At 49.7% G+C, this 21,236-nt stretch overlaps 1 protein-coding gene across 5 annotated transcripts in view; it reads left to right on the top strand.

The window, feature by feature from the left end:
• The first annotated feature begins 9,373 nt into the window (after positions 1-9,373).
• USP19 (ubiquitin specific peptidase 19) overlaps positions 9,374-21,236 on the top strand; it is a 33,243-nt gene continuing 21,380 nt past the window's right edge. For 4 of the 5 annotated variants that reach the window (XM_038771915.1, XM_038771917.1, XM_038771916.1 and 1 more), the window contains exons 1-4: positions 13,349-13,486; positions 18,870-19,147; positions 20,648-20,701; positions 21,047-21,175. In XM_038771915.1, the coding sequence (XP_038627843.1) occupies positions 13,413-13,486; positions 18,870-19,147; positions 20,648-20,701; positions 21,047-21,175 (535 nt within the window). In that variant the 5' untranslated portion in view covers positions 13,349-13,412. Of the gene's footprint in view, positions 9,423-13,348; positions 13,487-18,869; positions 19,148-20,647; positions 20,702-21,046; positions 21,176-21,236 lie in introns of those variants that run through there. The other variant, XM_038771918.1, reaches the window with a different exon arrangement.

Raw genomic sequence — 21,236 nt, 5'->3', positions numbered from 1 at the left:
AATTTCTAATGGATAATTTAAAGGTATGCACATAAGTGCTGGGACTGTGTCCAACCTGTTTATAGAAGCAGTATGGCCTAGTGGATAGAGCACACACCTGGGTCAGGAGGAACTGGGTTCAAATCCCGGCTCTGCCACTTGTCTGCTTCACTTCTCTGGGCCTCAGTTACCTCATCTGGAAAATGGGGATTGAGATGGTGAACCCCACGTGGGACAGGGACTGCGTCCAATCCCATTTGCTTGTATCCACCCCAGCGCTCAGTACAACGCCTGGCACACGGTAAGTGCTTAACAGATACCATGCTGAGAAGCAGCCTGGCTCAGTGGAAAGAGCACGGGCTGGCGAGCCAGAGGTCGTGGGTTCTAATCCCGGCTCCGCCACTTGTCAGCTGTGTGACCTTGGGCAAGTCACTTAACTTCTCTGGGCCTCAGTTCCCTCTTCTGTAAAATGGGGATGAAGACTGTGAGCCCCATGTGAGACAACCTGATTACCTTGTCTCTACCCCAGCGCTTAGAACAGTGCTTGGCACATAGTAAGTGCTTAACAAATACCAACATTATTATTATAATTACCATTATCATCATCATCAATCATCAATCGTATTTATTGAGCGCTTACTATGTGCAGAGCACTGTACTAAGCGCTTGGGAAGTACAAATTGGCAACATATAGAGACAGTCCCTACCCAACAGTGGGCTCACAGTCTAAAAGGGGGAGACAGAGAAAAAAACCAAACATATCACGTATTTGTACCTACCTCAGTGTTCAGCGCAGTGCTTGGCACATAATACTAAGCATGGCAGATATAAGTTAATCAGGTCAGACACAGTCACTGCCCCACATGGGGCTCACGGTCTAAGTAGGAAGGAAAAAAGGTATGGCTACCCATTTTACAGATGAGGTAACTGAGGCACCAAGATTTTCCCAAGATCACTCGGCAGGCCAGTGGTGGATCTGGTGTTAGGATCCGGGTCATCTAACTCCCAGGCCCATGCCAGGAGTATATTTGTACAGTGCTTCAGAAATACCACAATTATTCTTATTGTCTTTGGCTGAGGCTTGAACAGAGCATCTCTTTACTGGATTACTAACTCAGGTACTAGACCGCACAGAAATAGTCTGCTTAATAGCCAAATTTGGACACAATACTCTAATCAGGATCTGGCCAATGCAAAACGAAGTGAAGAGATTATCCCTTCAGAGCCCTACTGAGAGCTCACCTCCTCCAGGAGGCCTTCCCAGACTGAGCTCCCTCCTTCCTCTCCCCCTCCTCCCCATCCCCCCCGCCTTACCTCCTTCCCCTCCCCCCAGCACCTGTATATATGTTTGTACAGATTTATTACTCTATTTTACTTGGACATACTTCCTATTCTATTTATTTTATTTTGTTAATATGTTTTGTTTTGTTGTCTGTCTCCCCCTTCTAGACTGTGAACCCGCTGTTGGGTAGGGACCGTTTCTATACGTTGCCAACTTGGACTTCCCAAGCTCTTAGTCCAGTGCTCTGCACACAGTAAGCGCTCAATAAATACAATTGAATGAATGAGTGAATAATAAGCACCAAACAAGTACCACAACTATTCCGAGCAGTAGTAGTGTTATTAGTATTGGAAGGGATATGGTTTAACAAATTTGAGCGAGTAGGGAATTTCATGCAGGAGGTAAAGTGTGAGCAATGGGTCAAGCAGGGCAGGGGGGAGAATTGCTCACAAGGTGCAGTCAGTTCTGCTGTAAAATATGTTTTCACTTCATGGCTTGGATATACTAGTGTTGAAGACTTGGGAGCATTCTTCCCGTAACACACATCTGTCTGGATGGAGCGCAGTCCGGTGTTGAAAGAAACAGTTGCACGCACGTGGATGACATCTGTCAAACCAGGAATATTATAGAGGGATCTCCCTTGAATGTGAGGTTCTCTGAGGACACAACCCCTCTATGTTACAGAACTCACGGTAGTTGGAAGTTTAGCTTGGAAGAAATCAAGAGTGCCGGCTTGGCTGTAACAGGATCAGGGAGTAGATGGGAAGGCTGAGAGCTCACCTCCTCCAGGAGGCCTTCCCAGACTGAGCCCCCTTTTTCCTCTCCTCCTCCTCCTCCCCACAGCACCTGTATACATATTTGTACATATTCACTATTTATTTTGTTAATGATGTGCATATAGCTTTAATTCTTTAGAACAGTGCTTTGCACATGGTAAGCGCTTAACAAATGCCATCATTATTATTATTTGTTGTGACGATTTGACGCCCGTCTCCATGTTTTGTTTCCTTGTCTGTCTCCCCCTTCTAGACTGTGGGCCCGTTGTTGGGTAGGGACCATCTCTATATGTTAATAATCATAATGATAGTATTTGTTAAGTGCTTACTATGTGCAAAGCACCGTTCTAAGCGCTGGGGAGGTTACAAGGTGATCAGGTTGTCCCACAGGGGGCTCACAGTCTTAATCCCCATTTTACAGATGAGGGAACTGAGGCACAGAGAAGTGAAGTGACTTGCCCAAAGTCACACAGCTGACAATTGGCGGAGCCAGGATTTGAACCTCTGACCTCTGACTCCAAAGCCCATGCTCTTTCCACTGAGCCATTACCGACTTATACTTCCCAATAATGATAATAATGGCATTTGTTAAGCACTTACTACGTGCAAAGCACTGTTCTAAGCGTTGGGGAGGTTACAAGGTGATTGGGTTGTCCCACGGGGGTCTCACAGTCTTCATCCCCATTTTCCAGATGAGGGAAATGAGGCCCAGAGAAGTGAAGTGACTTGCCCAAGGTCACACAGCTGACAATTGGCGGAGCCGGGATTTGAACCCCTGACCTAATAATAATAATGATGGCATTTATTAAACGCTTACTATGTGCAAAGTACTGTTCTAAGCGCTGTGGGGGATACAAGGTGATCAGGTTGTCCCACATGGGGCTCACAGTCTTCATCCCCATTTTCCAGATGAGGGAACTGAGGCCCAGAGAAGTGACGTGACTTGCCCAAAGTCACACAGCTGACAATTGGAGGAGCCGGGATTCGAACCCATGACCTCTGACTCCAAAGCCTGGGCTCTTTCCACTGAGCCATGCTGCTTCTCTTGTCCAGTGCTCTGCAGACGGTAAGCGCTCAATAGATACGATTGAATTCATTCATCCATTCAATTGTATTTATTGAGCGCTTACTGTGTGCAGAGCACTGTCCTAAGCGCTTGGGAAGTACAAGTCGGCAACATCTAGAGACGGGCCCTACCCAACAGCGGGCTCACAGTCTAGAAGTGGGGGCCGGCCAACAAAACAAAACAAAACTCAACGGCGGCTCCAAATTCGGTTTTTACGTTAGTAAAGAAACGGTGGGGGGCTGGGGGTGACTTTGTCGGAGAGTGAGGGCGTGCCACCACGTTTGAAAAGGGGTGATGATGAATCAATCAATCAATCAATCAATCAATCGTATTTATTGAGCGCTTCCTGTGTGCAGAGCACTGTACTAAGCGCTTGGGGAATACAAGTTGGCAACATAGAGAGACGGTCCCTACCCAACAGTGGGCTCCCAGTCAATCAATCAATCAATCGTATTTATTGAGCGCTCCCTGAGTGCAGAGCACTGTACTAAGCGCTTGGGAAGTCCAAATTGGCAACATAGAGAGACGGTCCCTACCCAACAGTGGGTGCACAGTCAATCAATCAATATTGAGCGCTTCCTGTGTGCAGAGCACTGTCCTAATCAATCAATCAATTGTATTGATTGAGCGCTTCCTGTGTGCACAGCACTGTCCTAAGCACTTGGGAAGTCCAAGTTGGCAACCTAGAGAGACGGTCCCTACCCAACAGTGGGCTCCCAGTCAATCAATCAATCAATCAATCAATCAATCGTATTTATTGAGTGCTTCCTGTGTGCAGAGCACTGTACTAATCGCTCGGGAAGTACAAGTTGACAAGATAGAGAGACGGTCCCTACCCAACAGTGGGCTCACAGTCAATCAATCAATCAATCATATTTATTGAGCACTTACTGTGTGCAGAGCACTGTACTAAGCGCTTGGGAAGTCCAAGTCGGCAACCTAGAGAGACGGTCCCTACCCAACAGTGGGCTCACAATCAATCAATCAATCAATTGTATTTATTGAGCGTTTACTGTGTGCAGAGCACTGTCCTAAGTGCTTGGGAAGTCCAAGTTGGCAACATAGAGAGACGGTCCCTACCCAACAGTGGGCGCACAGTCAATCAATCAATCAATCAATCAATATTGAGCGCTTCCTGTGTGCAGAGCACTTTCCTAATCAATTGTATTTATTGAGTGCTTCCTGCGTGCAGAGCACTGTACTAAGCGCTTGGGAAATCCAAGATGGCAACATAGAGAGATGGTCCCTACCCAACAGCGGGCTCCCAGTCAATCAATCAATTGTATTTATTGAGCGCTTCCTGTGTGCAGAGCACTGTCCTAATCAATCAGTCAATTGTATTTATTGAGCACTTCCCGGGTGCAGAGCACCGTCCTAAGCGCTTGGGAAGTCCAAGTTGGCAACATAGAGAGCCGGTCCCTACCCAACAGTGGGTGCACAGTCAATCAATCAATATTGAGCGCTTCCTGTGTGCAGAGCACTGTCCTAATCAATCGATCGTATTTATTGAGCGCTTCCTGTGTGCTAATCTCCTCACCGTACCTCGCTGTCGCCTGTCCCGCCATCGACCCCCGGCCCACATCATCCCCCGGGGCCTGGAATGCCCTCCCTCTGCCCATCCGCCAAGCTAGCTCTCTTCCTCCCTTCAAGGCCCTACTGAGAGCTCACCTCCTCCAGGAGGCCTTCCCAGACTGAGCCCCTTCCTTCCTCTCCCCCTCCTCCCCATCCCCCCGCCTTACCTCCTTCCCCTCCCCACAGCACCTGTATATATGTATATATGTTTGTACATATTTATTACTCTATTTATTTTACTTGTACATATTTATTACTCTATTTATTTATTTTACTTGTACATATCTATTCTATTTATTTTATTTTGTTAGTATGTTTGGTTTTGTTGTTTGTCTCCCCCTTTTAGACTGTGAGCCCACTGCTGGGTAGGGACTGTCTCTATATGTTACCAACTTGTACTTCCCAAGCGCTTAGTCCAGTGCTCCGCACACAGTAAGCGCTCAATAAATACGATTGATGATGATGATGTATATATGTTTGTACATATTTATTACTCAATTTATTTATTTTACTTGTACATATCTATTCTATTTATTTTATTTTGTTAGTATGTGTGGTTTTGTTGTCTGTCTCCCCCTTTTAGACTGTGAGCCCACTGTTGGGTAGGGACTGTCTCTGTATGTTGCCAACTTGGACTTCCCAAGCGCTTAGTCCAGTGCTCCGCACACAGTAAGCACTCAATAAATACGATTGATGATGATGATGATGATGATGTATATATGTTTGTACATATTTATTACTCTATTTTACTTGTACATATCTATTCTATTTTATTTTGTTAGCATGTTTGGTTTTGTTCTCTGTCTCCCCCTTTTAGACTGTGAGCCCACTGCTGGGTAGGGACTGTCTCTCTATGTTGCCAACTTGGACTTCCCAAGCGCTTAGTCCAGTGCTCCGCACACAGTAAGCGCTCAATAAATACGATTGATTGATTGATTTACTTGTACATATCTATTCTATTTATTTTATTTTGTTAGTATGTGTGGTTTTGTTGTCTGTCTCCCCCTTTTAGACTGTGAGCCCACTGTTGGATAGGGACTGTCTCTGTATGTTGCCAACTGGGACTTCCCAAGTGCTTAGTCCAGTGCTCCGCACACAGTAAGCGCTCAATAAATACGATTGATGATGATGATGTATATATGTTTGTACATATTTATTACTCTATTTATTTTACTTGTACATATCTATTCTATTTATTTTATTTTGTTAGTATGTGTGGTTTTGTTGTCTGTCTCCCCCTTTTAGACTGTGAGCCCACTGTTGGGTAGGGACTGTCTCTATATGTTGCCAACTGGGACTTCCCAAGCGCTTAGTCCAGTGCTCCGCACACAGTAAGTGCTCAATAAATGCGATTGATTGATTTACTTGTACATATCTATTCTATTTATTTTATTTTGTTAGTATGTGTGGTTTTGTTGTCTGTCTCCCCCTTTTAGACTGTGAGCCCACTGTTGGGTAGGGACTGTCTCTATATGTTGCCAACTGGGACTTCCCAAGCGCTTAGTCCAGTGCTCCGCACACAGTAAGTGCTCAATAAATACGATTGATAATGCAGAGCACTGTACTAAGTGCTTGGGAAGTCCAAGTCGGCAACCTAGAGAGCCGGTCCCTACCCAACAGTGGGTGCACAGTCAATCAATCAATATTGAGCGCTTCCTGTGTGCAGAGCACTGTCCTAATCAGTCAATCGTATTTATTGAGCGCTTCCCATGTGCAGAGCACTGTCCTAAGCGCTTGGGACGTCCAAGTTGGCAACATAGAGAGCCGGTCCCTACCCAACAGTGGGTGCACAGTCAATCAATCAATATTGAGCGCTTCTTGTGTGCAGAGCACTGTCCTAATCAATTAATCAATTGTATTTATTGAGCGCTTCCTGTGTGCTAATCTCCTCACCGTGCCTCGCTCTCGCCTGTCCCGCCATCGACCCCCGGCCCATGTCATCCCCCGGGGCCTGGAATGCCCTCCCTCTGCCCACCCGCCAAGCTAGCTCTCTTCCTCCCTTCAAGGCCCTACTGAGAGCTCACCTCCTCCAGGAGGCCTTCCCAGACTGAGCCCTTTCCTTCCTCTCCCCCTCGTCCCCCTCTCCATCCCCCCTGCCTTACCTCCTTCCCTTCCCCACAGCACCTGTATATATGTATATATGTTTGTACATATTTATTACTCTATTTATTTATTTTACTTGTACATATCTATTCTATTTATTTTATTTTGTTAGTATGTGTGGTTTTGTTGTCTGTCTCCCCCTTTTAGACTGGGAGCCCACTGTTGGGTAGGGACTGTATATGTTGCCAACTTGTACTTCCCAAGCGCTTAGTCCAGTGCTCCGCACACAGTAAGCGCTCAATAAATACGACTGATTGATTGATTTACTTGTACATATCTATTCTATTTCTTTTATTTTGTTAGTATGTGTGGTTTTGTTGTCTGTCTCCCCCTTCTAGACTGTGAGCCCACTGTTGGGTAGGGACTGTCTCTATATGTTACCAACTTGTACATCCCAAGCACTTAGTCCAGTGCTCCGCACACAGTAAGCGCTCAATAAATACGATTGATGATGATGACGATGATGTATATGTTTGTACATATTTATTACTCTATTTATTTATTTTACTTGTACATATCTATTCTATTTATTTTATTTTGTTAGTATGTGTGGTTTTGTTATCTGTCTCCCCCTTCTAGACTGTGAGCCCGCTGTTGGGTAGGGACTGTCTCTCTATGTTGCCAACTGGGACTTCCCAAGCGCTTAGTCCAGTGCTCCGCACACAGTAAGCGCTCAATAAATATGATTGATGATGATGACGATGTATATATGTTTGTACATATTTATTACTCTAAATTTTACTTGTACAAATCTATTCTATTTTATTTTGTTAGTATGTGTGGTTTTGTTCTCTGTCTCCCCCTTCTAGACTGTGAGCCCACTGTTGGGTAGGGACCGTCTCTATATGTTGCCAACTTGGACTTCCCAAGCGCTCAGTCCAGTGCTCCGCACACAGTAAGCGCTCAATAAATATAATTGATGATGATGACGATGTATATATGTTTGTACATATTTATTACTCTAAATTTATTTTACTTGTACATATCTATTCTATTTATTTTATTTTGTTAGTATGTGTGGTTTTGTTCTCTGTCTCCCCCTTTTAGACTGGGAGCCCACTGTTGGGTAGGGACTGTCTCTATATGTTACCAACTTGTACATCCCAAGCACTTAGTCCAGTGCTCCGCACACAGTAAGCGCTCAATAAATACGATTGATGATGATGACGATGATGTATATGTTTGTACATATTTATTACTCTATTTATTTATTTTACTTGTACATATCTATTCTATTTATTTTATTTTGTTAGTATGTGTGGTTTTGTTATCTGTCTCCCCCTTCTAGACTGTGAGCCCGCTGTTGGGTAGGGACTGTCTCTCTATGTTGCCAACTGGGACTTCCCAAGCGCTTAGTCCAGTGCTCCGCACACAGTAAGCGCTCAATACGATTGATGATGATGCAGAGCACTGGACTACGCGCTTGGGAAGTCCAAGTTGGCAACCTAGAGAGGCGGTCCCTACCCAACAGTGGGTGCACAGTCAATCAATCAATATTGAGCGCTTCCTGTGTGCAGAGCACTGTCCTAATCAATCGTATTTATTAAGCACTTCCCGTGTGCAGACCACTGTACTAAGCGCTTGGGAAGTCCCAGTTGGCAACCTAGAGAGGCGGTCCCTACCCAACAGTGGGTGCACAGTCAATCAATCAACATTGAGCGCTTCCTGTGTGCAGAGCACTGTCCTAATCAATCAGTCAATCGTATTTATTGAGCGCTTCCTGCGTGCAGAGCACTGTCCTAAGCGCTTGGGAAGTCCAAGTTGGCAACCTAGAGAGCCGGTCCCTACCCAACAGTGGGTGCACAGTCCATCAATCAGTATTGAGCGCTCCCTGTGTGCAGAGCACTGTCCTAATCAATCAGTCAATTGTATTTATTGAGCGCTTCCTGCGTGCGGAGCACTGTCCTAAGCACTTGGGAAGTCCAAGTTGGCAACATATAGAGACAGTCCCTACCCAACAGCGGGCTCCCAGTCAATCAACCAATCAATTGTATTTATTGAGCACTTACTGTGTGCAGAGCACTGTGCTAAGTCCAAGCTGGCAAGATAGATGGTCCCTACCCAACAGTGGGCTCCCAGTCAATCAATCAATCAAACAAACGTATTTATTGAGTGCTTCCTATGTGCAGAGCACTGTCCTAATCAATCAGTCGTATTTATTGAGCGCTTCCTGCGTGCAGAGCACTGTCCTAAGCGCTTGGGAAGTCCAAGTTGGCAACCTAGAGAGCCGGTCCCTACCCAACAGTGGGTGCACAGTCAATCAATCAATATTGAGCGCTTCCTGTGTGCAGAGCACTGTCCTAATCAATCAATCGTATTTACTGAGCGCTTCCCGTGTGCAGAGCACTGTACTAAGCGCTTGGGAAGTCCAAGTGGGCAACCTAGAGAGGCGGTCCCTCCCCTTTGTGACATCGGAGGCTTTTCTGTGGCCGGCTTGGCCTTCCCAGGCGCTCAGTCCATAGGCCCGACGGCTCGATTGCCGGGCAACGGCGTCCCCCGCCGGCCCGTCACGTGACCGGCCCCTGTCACGTGACGCCCGGGAAGTACGTCACCGCTCCGCTAACGCCCCCCCCCGGGGGGCGGTTATAACTTGGATCCGGAGGAACACCACCGGCGGGGGCCCCGACCGGCTCAGAGGCTCTCGGTGAGTGGGAATCGATGAGTCAATCGGGTTTATTGAGCGCTTACTGTGTGCGGGGCACTGTACTGAGCGCTTGGGAGCGGGGGGGGGCGGCTCCGGCTTTGTGTCGGAGCCCCAAGGTCACGGCCCAACCGGGCCCGGGAGCCTAGCCAGGCTCCAGGCCGCCGCCAACATGCCTCGTCTTCACCCCCCCAATAAGATCAACCAACTTTTCCCGGGACTCCCCCTCCAACTCCCAATCAATCAATCAATCAATCAATCGTATTTATTGAGCGCCTACTGCGTGCAGAGCACTGGACTGAGCGCTTGGGAAGTCCAAGCTGGCACCATCCAGAGACAGTCCCGTCCGGGCAACCGATCAGGCATCATCATCAATCGTATTTATTGAGCGCTTACATCATCATCAATCGTATTTATTGAGCGCTTACTGTGTGCAGAGCACTGTACTAAGCGCTTGGGAGGTCCAAGTTGGCAACATCTAGAGCCAGTCCCTACCCACCAGTGGGCTCCCAGTCTAAAAGGGGGAGACAGAGAACCAAACATACTAACAAAATAAAAGAAATAGAATAGATATTTACAAGTAAAATAAATAGAGTAATAAATATGTACAAAGATATATACAGGTGCTGTGGGGAAGGGAAGGAGGTAAGATGGGGGGGATGGAAAGGGGGACGAGGGGGAGAGGAAGGAAGGGGCTCAGTCTGGGAAGGCCTCCTGGAGGAGGTGAGCTCTTAGCAGGGCCTTGAAGGGAGGAAGAGAGCTAGCTTGGCAGTCCTGTTTATTGAGCGCTTGCTGGTCCAAGTTGGCGACATAGAGGGTAGCGAGCGGTTGGACTTCCCGAGCGCTTAGGCCAGTGCTCAGCGCCCGGGAAGCGCTCAATAAATACGATTGATTGAGGCTAGGTGATTGATTGATAGAGACTGGGAGCCCACTGTTGGATAGGGACTGTCTCTCTAGGTTGCCAACTTGGACTTCCCAAGCGCTTAGTACAGTGCTCTGCACACAGTAAGCGCTCCATAAATACGATTGATGATGATGATGATAGAGACCCAACAGCGGGCTCCCCGTCTCGGAGGGGGAGACAGCGAACAAAACCGAACGTATCGGCAAAATAAAGTAAATAGGCTAGATGATTGACTGATTGATAGAGACCCAACAATCAATCAATCAATCAATCGTATTTATTGAGCGCTTACTGTGTGCAGAGCAGTGTACTAAGCGCTTGGGAAGTACAAGTTGGCAACATATAGAGACAGTCCCTACCCAACAGTGGGCTCACAGTCTCAGAGGGGGAGACAGCGGACAAAACCAAACATATCAACAAAACAAAGTAAATAGGATGATTGATTGATTGATAGAGACCCAACAGCGGGCTCCCAGTCTCGGAGGGGGGACAGCGAACAAAACCAAACGTATCAACAGAATAAAGTAACTAGGCTAGATTATTGATGATTGATTGATAGAGACCCAACAGCGGGCTCCCAGTCTCAGAGGGGGGACAACGAACAAAACCAAACGTATCAACAGAATAAAGTAACTAGGCTAGATGATTGATTGATTGATAGAGACCCAACAGCGGGCTCCCCGTCTCAGAGGGGGAGATAGTGGACAAAACCAAACGTATCAACAAAATAAAGTAAATAGGATGATTGATTGATTGATTGATTGAGACCCAACAGCGGGCTCCCAGTCTCAGAGGGGGGACAGGGAACAAAACCAAACGTATCAACAAAATAAAGTAAATAGGCTAGATGATGGACTGATTGATAGAGACCCAACAATCAATCAGTCAATCGTATTTATTGAGCACTTACTGTGTGCAGAGCACTGTACTAAGCGCTTGGGAAGTACAAGTTGGCAACATATAGAGACAGTCCCTACCCAACAGTGGGCTCACAGTCTCGGAGGGGGAGACAGCGAACAAAACCAAACGTATCAACAAAATAAAGTAAATAGGGTGATTGATGATTGATAGAGACCCAACAGTGGGCTCCCAGTCTTGGAGGGGGAGACAGCGAACAAAACCAAACATATCAACAAAATAAAGTAAATAGGATGATTGATTGATAGAGACCCAACAGCGGGCTCCCCGTCTCGGAGGGGGAGACAGCGAACAAAACCAAACGTATCGGCAAAATAAAGTAAATAGGCTAGATGATTGACTGATAGGTAGAGACCCAACAATCAATCAATCAATCATATTTATTGAGCGCTTACTGTGTGCAGAGCACTGTACTAAGCACTTGGGAAGTACAAGTTGGCAACATATAGAGACAGTCCCTACCCAACAGTGGGCTCACAGTTCGGAGGGGGTGACAGCGAACAAAACCAAACGTATCAACAAAATAAAGTAAATAGGCTAGATGATTGATGATTGATTGATAGAGACCCAACAGCAGGCTCCCCATCTCGGAGGGGGAGACAGCGGACAAAACCAAACGTATCAACAAAATAAAGTAAATAGGCTAGATGATTGATTGATTGATAGAGACCCAACAGCGGGCTCCCCATCTCGGAGGGGGAGACAGCGGACAAAACCAATCGTATCAACAAAATAAAGTAAATAGGATGATTGATTGATTGATAGAGACCCAACAGCGGGCTCCCAGTCTCAGAGCGGGAGACAGCAGACAAAACCAAACGTATCGACAAAATAAAGCAAATAGGCTAGATGATTGATTGATTGATAGAGACCCAATAGCGGGCTCCCCGTCTCGGAGGGGGAGACGGCGGACAAAACCAAACGTATCAACAAAATAAATAGGATGATTGATTGATTGATAGAGACCCAACAGCGGGCTCCCAGTCTCGGAGGGGGAGACAGCGAACAGAACCAAACGTATCGACAAAATAAAGTAAATAGGCTAGATGATTGATTGATAGAGACCCAACAGCGGGCTCCCCATCTCAGAGGGGAAGACGGCGAACAAAACCAAACTTATCAACAAAATAAAGTAAATGGGATGATTGATTGATTGATAGAGACCCAACAGCGGGCTCCCAGTCTCGGAAGGGGAGACAGCGGACCAAACCAAACGTCTCAACAAAATAAAGTAAATAGGCTAGATGATTGATTGATAGAGACCCAACAGCGGGCTCCCTGTCTCAGAGGGGGAGACAGCGAACAAAACCAAACGTATCAACAGAATAAAGTGAATAGGATAGATGTGTCCAAGTAAAATAAATCAATAGAGTAATAGATGTGGACACGTGTATATGCAGGGAGCGGTAAATAGGACAGATGTGTCCAAGTAAAATAATAAATAGAGTAATAAATGTGGACACGCGTATATGCAGGGAGTGGTAAATAGGACAGATGTGTCCAAGTAAAATAAATCAATAAGTAGAGTAATAAATATGCAGGGAGCAGGGTGAAGGGAGCAACCCCCCAAGCGGGTCGGGTTGGGAGAGGCCAAGAGCCAAAGTGTCTGTTTACAAGCATAAATAGGGACCCGGCTTTGCCGGAGTTCGGGGCTGTCATCACGAAAGGTAGGCCGGACTAAAGAGAGCGAGGAAGCAAAGGGCCGCCGGAGAGTTTTTCAGGGCAGCAGTGGGGAGCGATTCCGAGAAGCACTAGGCGAGCTGAGGAGTGAGTTCAGTAGCCTAAAAGAGGGCCTAGACGGGGTGCGGGCGAGATGGGGGAGCAGCCCACACAGTTGGAAAGGCATTCGTCTGGTTCCTTTCAATCAATCAATCAATCAATCAATCGTATTTATTGAGCGCTTACTGTGTGCAGAGTAAGCACACAGTAAGTCCTTTCCTCCCTGCGGACCCTCTGTTACGTCATACTCTCCCAAGCGCGTATCACAATGGTCTGCATGCAGTTGGTGCTCAATAAATACCCTTCCCGGGGGGTCAATCTGGATTCGCCCCCAGAGGGTATTGGAGAGCCAGGCCCCTAAGCCGGAGGGTCTAGTCTGGAAAAGACCTGCTCCCTTTGTGCCATCTGGGACCACGGAGAAGCCTAGCAGTTGAACCGTTGCTAGAGTTGTAATGAAGAAGGAGAGAGACTCAGATGGAGGAAGTAAGCCGTGGGATTTGAGCAAAAGGATTTTCCGGACACCAAAGTAAGCTGTTAAAACGGGTCCCTGTTTGAAAGGGCGTATCGCCCCTCCAACCCTGTCTTTCTTCCAACATCTCCTTTCTGGAGTCCCTTTTGTCCCAGCCTCTCGGGCTTTCCAGACGATTCAGCTCTGGAGGCAGCATTGGTAGCATCCAGGAAGGGATCGCTCACTCCGTCCAGCCCATATGGCCTCCCCAGCATGGCACCAAAGGGTGTTTGGAGGAACAGCGTGGTCATTACAGTCATCGTCATTCATTATCGTCAAGGGGGAAGTGTACCCTTGAACGGCCTAAACATCTCTCCCGGTGCCCCATCGAGGACTTATTGTCCACGGGCTTACCTAAGCCTTTTTTGAGCCTTCTCACATCCCTAGCGTTTTCCTTTACTAACCCACCACGGACCTGTGAGTGACGAATGGATCTAAACTCTTTTTGAACCTGTTGATATCTTCTGCCTGTTCTACTTCCCGTAGTGATGAATTCCATGTGCTTTTTGCCCACTGGGTAATGTTTCTCTCTCTTTGGAACCTACTCCTTTCCATCAGTCGAGTAGTGGTGTTTGAGTGCAAAGCACTGTGCCCAGCACACGGGAGAGAACAACAGAAGCAAGGTGCATCATCATCATCATCAATCGTATTTATTAAGCGCTTACTATGTGCAGAGCACTGTACTAAGCGCTTGGGAAGTACAAATTGGCAACATATAGAGACAGTCCCTACCCAACAGTGGGCTCACAGTCTAAAAGGGGCACGCATGCCCCCTGCTCTCAAGGAGCTCAAAATGTAACGGAAGACAGATAAAAAATGATTTGCAAATCGTAGGAGTAGGAGGATTATAATAAGAAGTAGTTCCACCGTATCAGGGTGAAGAAGCAAATTAAACAAGTGAAAATACAAATACATTTTATAATGCAGATGTTCACATTTTATCAATAAAATTATACAAATGTCCATGTGTGGAGGACAGGAAAAAAAATTACCCAAGGGCTAAGGGGGCTGTTGAGTTTATGAGCCTGGGGTGTTGAGTGAATTTGTGGGGCTTCCTGGAGGAAGTGGGTATTTTTTGTTTGTTTTAAGGAGGGCTTTACCTGGCGGGAGAGTTGTGGTTTGGCAGGCAAGGGGAAAGGAGTTCCAACCCAGAGGAACTGTCTGAGCAAGGAGACAGAACCAGGAGAGTCAGGACGGTGGTACAATTCAGAGGCGAGAATGGGAAGGAGTGGGAGTAGCAGGTGGATATGTAAGAAGGGAGGAGCTGGTGGAGAACCTTGAAGCCATGTATGGGTAGAAATGTGAACTGAGTGATGGCTTCAAGAAGATTATCTGCAGGAAGACTCGTGAGGAGGCTGATAGGCACCCCCGTCCACAGCCGTCATGATTTTGTAGATTTTGCTGATGTTCCCTTTGCCTTTCTAGACTGAAGAGTTCTGATCTTTTGAGTTTTGTGGGTACTCTCGCTGCCCTTACCCCCTGCCAGAAATCTGGAGGGGGTAGGTGGGGTGGGTATGTGTAGGTGTATGGGATCAGAATGTCTCAGAACAAAAAGGTGTTTGGGCTTTGTGTGTGTGGTTGGGGGGGGAGGGTATGTGCGCGTACACGTACGTACGTGCATGTGTGCAAGCACACGTGGTAATTCAATGTGGCAGGGCCCAGGGTTCCCGGGGCACCTCAAGGAGATGGAGTCCCGTTGGTATGGCGTGTGGCACGCGGGGAAGGACTGCATTGGTTTCAGGCCCAGTCCAGTCTCTTCCCAGAAGTTCTTGAAATATGAACCCGTTGTACAATCCACCAACAGAGAGAAGGTGCAGTTGTAGTCATGGGAACTCCGGGTGTCACTGGCGTCACGGCAGAGGTTAGAAAGGGATATTGCTCTTACTGTCATTTAGTTAATTACCACCCCTCAACTGGCCAGGTGCTGTACCGAAGGCACAGTTTATGCCCTTGGAAATTCCACTCTTAAAAGGCAAGGCAGGTGCGTGCAGAGACTGAAATGTATAAGCAAGATCCAGAAAATGGGGGGCGGGGGGGCTTTTTTTTTTTCTTTCCACTAATGAGGAGCCGGTGATGGCAACAACAGCAGGAACAGTTTCTCTTCTCACCTTCTCTGGTGGCCCTGCTCCGCTCCCCTGCCTTTTCCCCAGGTCCCCTGTAATACAGGGGTTGCGCTCTTATAAAACCCCATTTTAAGGAAAGCTCACACCGTGATACCCATTTTGACACCAAACACATGTACACACCCATACTTCCGACACACAGTATACCATAAGCTCCTTGTGGGCAGGGAATGTGTCTACCAACCCTTGTATTGAACTCTCCCAAATGCTTAGCACAGTGATCTGCGCACAGTAAGCGCTCAGTACATACCATTGATTGATACCGAAACCAAACAGGCTCTTGTTGCCGGGTCAACTCCTCCTAATTCCATAACAACATTCTAGCCTAAACGTGTAGCGAGAGCACATGTTCTGGAAGAACCGAGTGTATTCCTCAGGGGTCGGTGGTGGATAGGTAATAATGATAATGGTACTCGTTAAGCGTTCACTATGTGCCAAGCACTTGCCTGAGCACTGGGGTAGATACAAGTCATTCAGATTGGACACGGTCCCTGTCCCACTTGGAGCTAACACTCTTAATCCCCATTTTACAGATGAGGTTAACTGAGGCCCAGAGAAGAAAAGTGACTTGCCCAAGGTCACACAGCAGACATGTGGCGGAGCCAGGATTAGAACCCAGCTCCTTCCGACTGCCAGGCCCCCGCTCTATCCCCTGAGCCACGCTGCTTTTCTGGGTGTGAGGGTGAAGGTGGCGTGGGTCGGGTGTCCGAGTGTGGGGATACTTTAGGGGAAACCTGGAGACCGCAGGGGTGCAGTTACTTTAAAAAAAAATAAGGTTGAAAGCCCTTGTTCTGGTGGGCTGTGGTTCTTTTAGACTGTGAGCCCACTGTTGGGTAGGGACTGTCTCTATGTGTTGCCAATTTGTACTTCCCAAGCGCTTAGTACAGTGCTCTGCACATAGTAAGCGCTCAATAAATACGATTGATTGATTGATTGATTGATTGATTGGGCTAAAGTTAAGGCGGGTGGGTGACTATGGACTACGTTTTGTTCGGCCCCTCCTTGTTCCTCCGTTGTCGTCATCTTCAGTGGCCAGGGTTGTGGAGGATAAGCCTCTTAGGAAAATGAAGCACGTAGAAGGACCGATCTGTCCATCGGTGGTATTTACTGAGCGCTTCCTGCGTGCAGAGCACTTGGGAGGGTGCGGAGAGGGAGCCGAAAGATGGGAGAGGGGTAGCTGTCTGCTTGGTCGGGCAGAGGTGGTTCCAGGGCTATAAGGCTGTGTGGCGGAGTGCGTGGTGGCAAGCAGGAACGGGAGCAGGGAACAAAGGAGACAGTGTTGTGGCTCGGCGACCAGATGGTCCGAGTGATGCCTCTGGGGAGAAAGAGGGAGGGCCGGGCTCCTGTTTCTCTGTGGCCTCCAGATCTTTGGGGTCCCTGCCGCTCCGAGATTGTGGAATGGAGAGGTTCTAGGCCAAGAGTCGTAGCTTAGGCTCTACCAGGCGAAGACCCTGTGGGCTAATTCTGCCCGCCCCGTGACCTCAGGGAAATCCCACTAAGCCTCCTTAGTGAGGATCCAGCCCATCGTGGGGCATCGAGACCGACTTAGAGTTGGCAACAGAGCAAGTCGGGAGAGCCGGGCTGGGGCCTGGCCCTGGCGCTTGAACTATTACCCTGGCTCTGGCTTGGCTAGCAGCTGGTTCCCTTTGGCTGGGGCCCAGGCTCTTGCAGGGTCAGTATCCGAGGTCTGGCCCCTCAGGTGGTGCCTGCTAGGCCATCCTGAAAGGAGGCCTGAGAGACTTCTCTCAAACACCAAGATCCAGAGTGCAGTTCAGACGCCGGCTGTGCCCGTAGAAAGCAATGGTGATTCTGCCTCTCCCAGCCTAGCCGGCTGATCTCCCCAGCTCGGGCTGCTGCTGGGGCTGCTGTTATTACTTCGAATGAGCCTCCTCAGCACCTGGGTTGAGCCTGTTTTCCTCCATGGAAACTGGTCCTCCCACTCTTCAGCCTCTTTTGCCTGAGGTGACTAAGCATCACAGAGTGAAAGTGAAACCCCAGACAAGCTGGCTCCAGCCCTCCCTCTCTCTTAAACGGGACAACGCGTGCAGTCGTGGGGGCAGTGGCATCTCTGGCTCATAGGAGGAACAGACACACTGCTGCCCCGACCCTAGGGAGCCGGACGTCTTTGTTACTGCCCGGAGAGCCGTACCAGCCGAATAGGGCTGATGAATAATAGTTACAGCGTAACTGGACCTTTTGTTGTCTCCAGGATCCTGGGCCTCTGTTTGGATCTCTGAAGTGGGTTCCCATTTCCCGCGGTGGAACTGGAGGGTCGGGCTAAATGAGGGAGCCGCAGCAGAACCCGTGGCCGCTACTCCTCGGGGTGTCTTGGAGCTGGCCGCAGTGGGTGCTGCTGCACTCTCCCTGGACGCCCGCTGCCGGTGTCACTCACCCTGGACCCCAGAATAGCCCTTCCCAAATGTTCCGGACCCAATTTTTGCCCCACAAGAATGTGCTGAGGAGAGGAGGTTCCCTAAGCAGTGGAACGGCCTGGCTGCCATGTTGGCGCAGCCTGCCCTCTGCTCTCTTCTCCTCCTAAACCCCAGCTCGGACTCTTTGCTCCTCCCAAGCGGACCTCCCAAACACCCCTTGCTCTCCATTCTTCTGCCTCCCACCCCAATCCTCGTCCCCTTTCCCCTGTCGGGAATGCCTTTCCCCTCCCCGCAGCCCTCAGCTTTACCAAACCCTGTCCCTTCCCCTCTCAAAGCTGCTTCCAGAAGGCCATCTCCTCCAGGAGGCTTCCCCTGATTAATCCCCTCCTTCCTCACCCTCCCGCCCCTGCAACTCACTCACTCACTCACTCACTCACACACACACACGCTTTTCCAGTCGTGCCTTTCTCTTTGCATTCATAATACAACCTTGAATTAGTACATTGCTTTTATTTTTCCAAAGGGCTTCTGCATCATTTATTTCATTTTGACCTCACAGCATCCCTATGAGGTAGAGAGAGGCGGACGTTACAAGCCCCATCTTACGGAGGAGGAAACTGAGGTGCAGAGAGGTTAAGTGACTTCCTTGCCCAAGGTCCCACCGGCCGGTAACCGGACAGAGACTAGGCCCCAGGTCTCCTCTGACTTCCAGATCTAGCAGCCCTCACTGCCTGATGAGTTCTGCGTCTGAGAATCGTCCCCCGCCGCCATTTCTGAGTGGCTCCAGGGGCTTTGGGCCATCCCGTCGATAGGGCCTGTCCCCTTTTCCATAGCCCAGACGACCCCGTTGCCTTCTTCTCATCCTCAAGGCCTCAGAGAAGTAACCGCATGATCTTCTCTCTTCAGGCCATTTGTTCCTTGCCAGAGAGTTTGGCCACAGAGAGTCGCCAAGATAGCTGGGCCAGGAAGAAAGCGCCGCACCCCTGACCCAGACTCCATTACCTATCCCGGGGGACTCTGGGTGTTAACCAAGCGGCTAAAGATGTCCGGCGGTACCGGTGCCGCAGGCCAAAGGAGGGCATCCCAGGGGCTGGAGGACGCCACCAACAAGAAGAAGCAGAAGGATCGAGCTAACCAGGAGAGCAAGGAGGGGGAGCGGCCTGCCGCCACAGGCCCTAAGAGAGGTAGGAGCGGGAAGGCCCCCAGCCACTTTTGGAGAAGAGAAACTGGAAGGAAAGCTGGGAGCAGATTCCCTCTCGGGGAGGTGCTGCTCACCCTTTCTCCAGTGAAGAGCACCCTCTGTCACCAGTCACCCTTCGCTTTGGTTGCCGAGTGATTGGCAGGATGATTTGCACAGGCCTGCATACTTTACGCCTCCGCCCAAAGAAGCCGTTTGGCTTCTTTGGAAGTTTCCTTTTCAAGTCATTTACTCTCTTCATGTGTTTCTCTGGATCTGGACTCTTCAGCTCACTCCAGGAAGGGCACCCCAGTCACCCCCACGTAGCCGAGAGCGAGGCAGACCCAGAGGGGCAGAGCTGGGCCCCAGAAAGACCTCTGACGCTCCGTTTTCCTTCCTCCCGCTACTTCCCACATCACTTGGACCCGGAGCCGGACACCAAGTTAAATGAAGTTCTCCGGGGGCCCCGTACCTCCGCCAGAGCATTCCTTCCGGAGTGGTTATTGAGCGCCTGCTTTGTGCAGAGCACTGTGCTAGGCGTCTGGGAGAGTACAGTGGAAGACGCTGCCCCTGCCCTTGAGGAGCTGACAGTCTAGTCATTCCCCAGAGTGGTAGTGGCATTTATTAAAGCACTTTCAACTAGGAACAACCTTGACTGAGGTTTCAGCTCGGGGCTGCCGGGGGATCAAACAACGCGGTACAGCGCAGCCGGGAGCCGCCTCTGAGATGGGGGGATTTCTACCTCCTGCTTTTAGCTCGGGCCCTCAGTGTCGCTGGGGCCCATGCTAACCAACCACCTTTTCCTGCTGTGTCCTCTGGGGAGGGGCAGCGGAGAAAGTGGGTGAGGCTAAGCTCAGGCCAGCTCCCAACAGCTGCTTCTCCTCCTCTCCTGGCTCTGGGCGTCCTTGGTATTTCTACCACTGCCCATGCCACTCTTGCCTCATGGCGTTCCACCACTCTCCTGCCTTCCATACTCTGGGAAACCCCTGCCCCCCCAAGCCTAGGCGTGAGTGGACAGGGGAGAGTGGTGAGGGACCCAGAATGGAGGCGGGCACCCAGAAGCAGTGACCCCTGAAATCTGAGGAGGTTTGGGGCGACAAGGCGCGTGGACGGAGGTGCCATCTGGCAGGCGTGCCGTCTGCTGCCGGGGCCCGAGTTTGCGTGTGGTGTGAGCGTTCCAGGATCGGAAGGGTTGGGGGGAGGTGGTGGGGAGACAGAAGATGAGGGACTAGCCGTCTGGAAGAGCGAGGCTCCTTGGGACGAGGCTCAAGTCACGGGAGAGAGTGGGGTAGGGTTGGGGGACTCTCTAGTTGGTAGAGGAGCCAGCTCCGCTCCCTTTTCTGTTCCTCTGTGACCGGGCTGATTCCTCGTGGTGAGCATCCCGACCACGGACCGTCACGTACACGGCCCGCTTCCCGGTGGGTGCTCAGTCAGTGCTGTCAGCCGACTCGGCCCACTGCCTTCAACCAGGCCCTCACTGCTTTCTTGCTCTTGGTTTCTTTCCTAGGACCAGCCCCTGGCTCAGAGTTGCACTCCCAGGAGGAGCAAGTCCTGGAGGAAGGTGAGAAGGAGGTTGGGGGCTGTCAGACCGTGGGAGGGGTAAGGAGTGGAAGGGCTTGCTGAAGTGCCTGTGAAGTCGGCCCGGTGTGATACAGGGAGGTTTCTCCCTTCAGCCTCAGAGCACCCAGTGGGGCTGGGCCAGGGCATGCCTCTCAGCCTGTGGGGTGTGGGGAGTCTTCACTCAATCAGTCCGTCCATTCAGGGTATTTATCGAGCGCTTACTGCGTGCAGAGCACTGTGCTCAGCGCTCGAGAGGTCTTCCACCTGGGCACTGACCTTCAGGGCGGGGAGCTGGGGAAGCTGGCCATCGGTAGCTCTCCAGCCCAGTTTTCCTTCCCTGCCACAGACCTGCTGCTAGACTGGAAGCAGAATGCTGATGAGGTGATCGTCAGGCTACACGTGGGACCCAAGCCACTGCGGCTGGAGGAGGTGGATTTAGCCTTCACGGATACCGACTGCGTGGTCCGGCTGCCAGGTGAAGGGCTTCCCCGTTCTCCCCCCCCACCGGCTCTCCTCAGTGTGCCCCCCACCGCCGG

The sequence above is a fragment of the Tachyglossus aculeatus genome, chromosome X1 (genome assembly GCF_015852505.1).
Source record: "Tachyglossus aculeatus isolate mTacAcu1 chromosome X1, mTacAcu1.pri, whole genome shotgun sequence".
NCBI lineage: Eukaryota > Metazoa > Chordata > Mammalia > Monotremata > Tachyglossidae > Tachyglossus > Tachyglossus aculeatus.
Note: the sequence above shows the minus strand (reverse complement) of the source record. Positions and strands in the feature narration are given on the sequence as shown.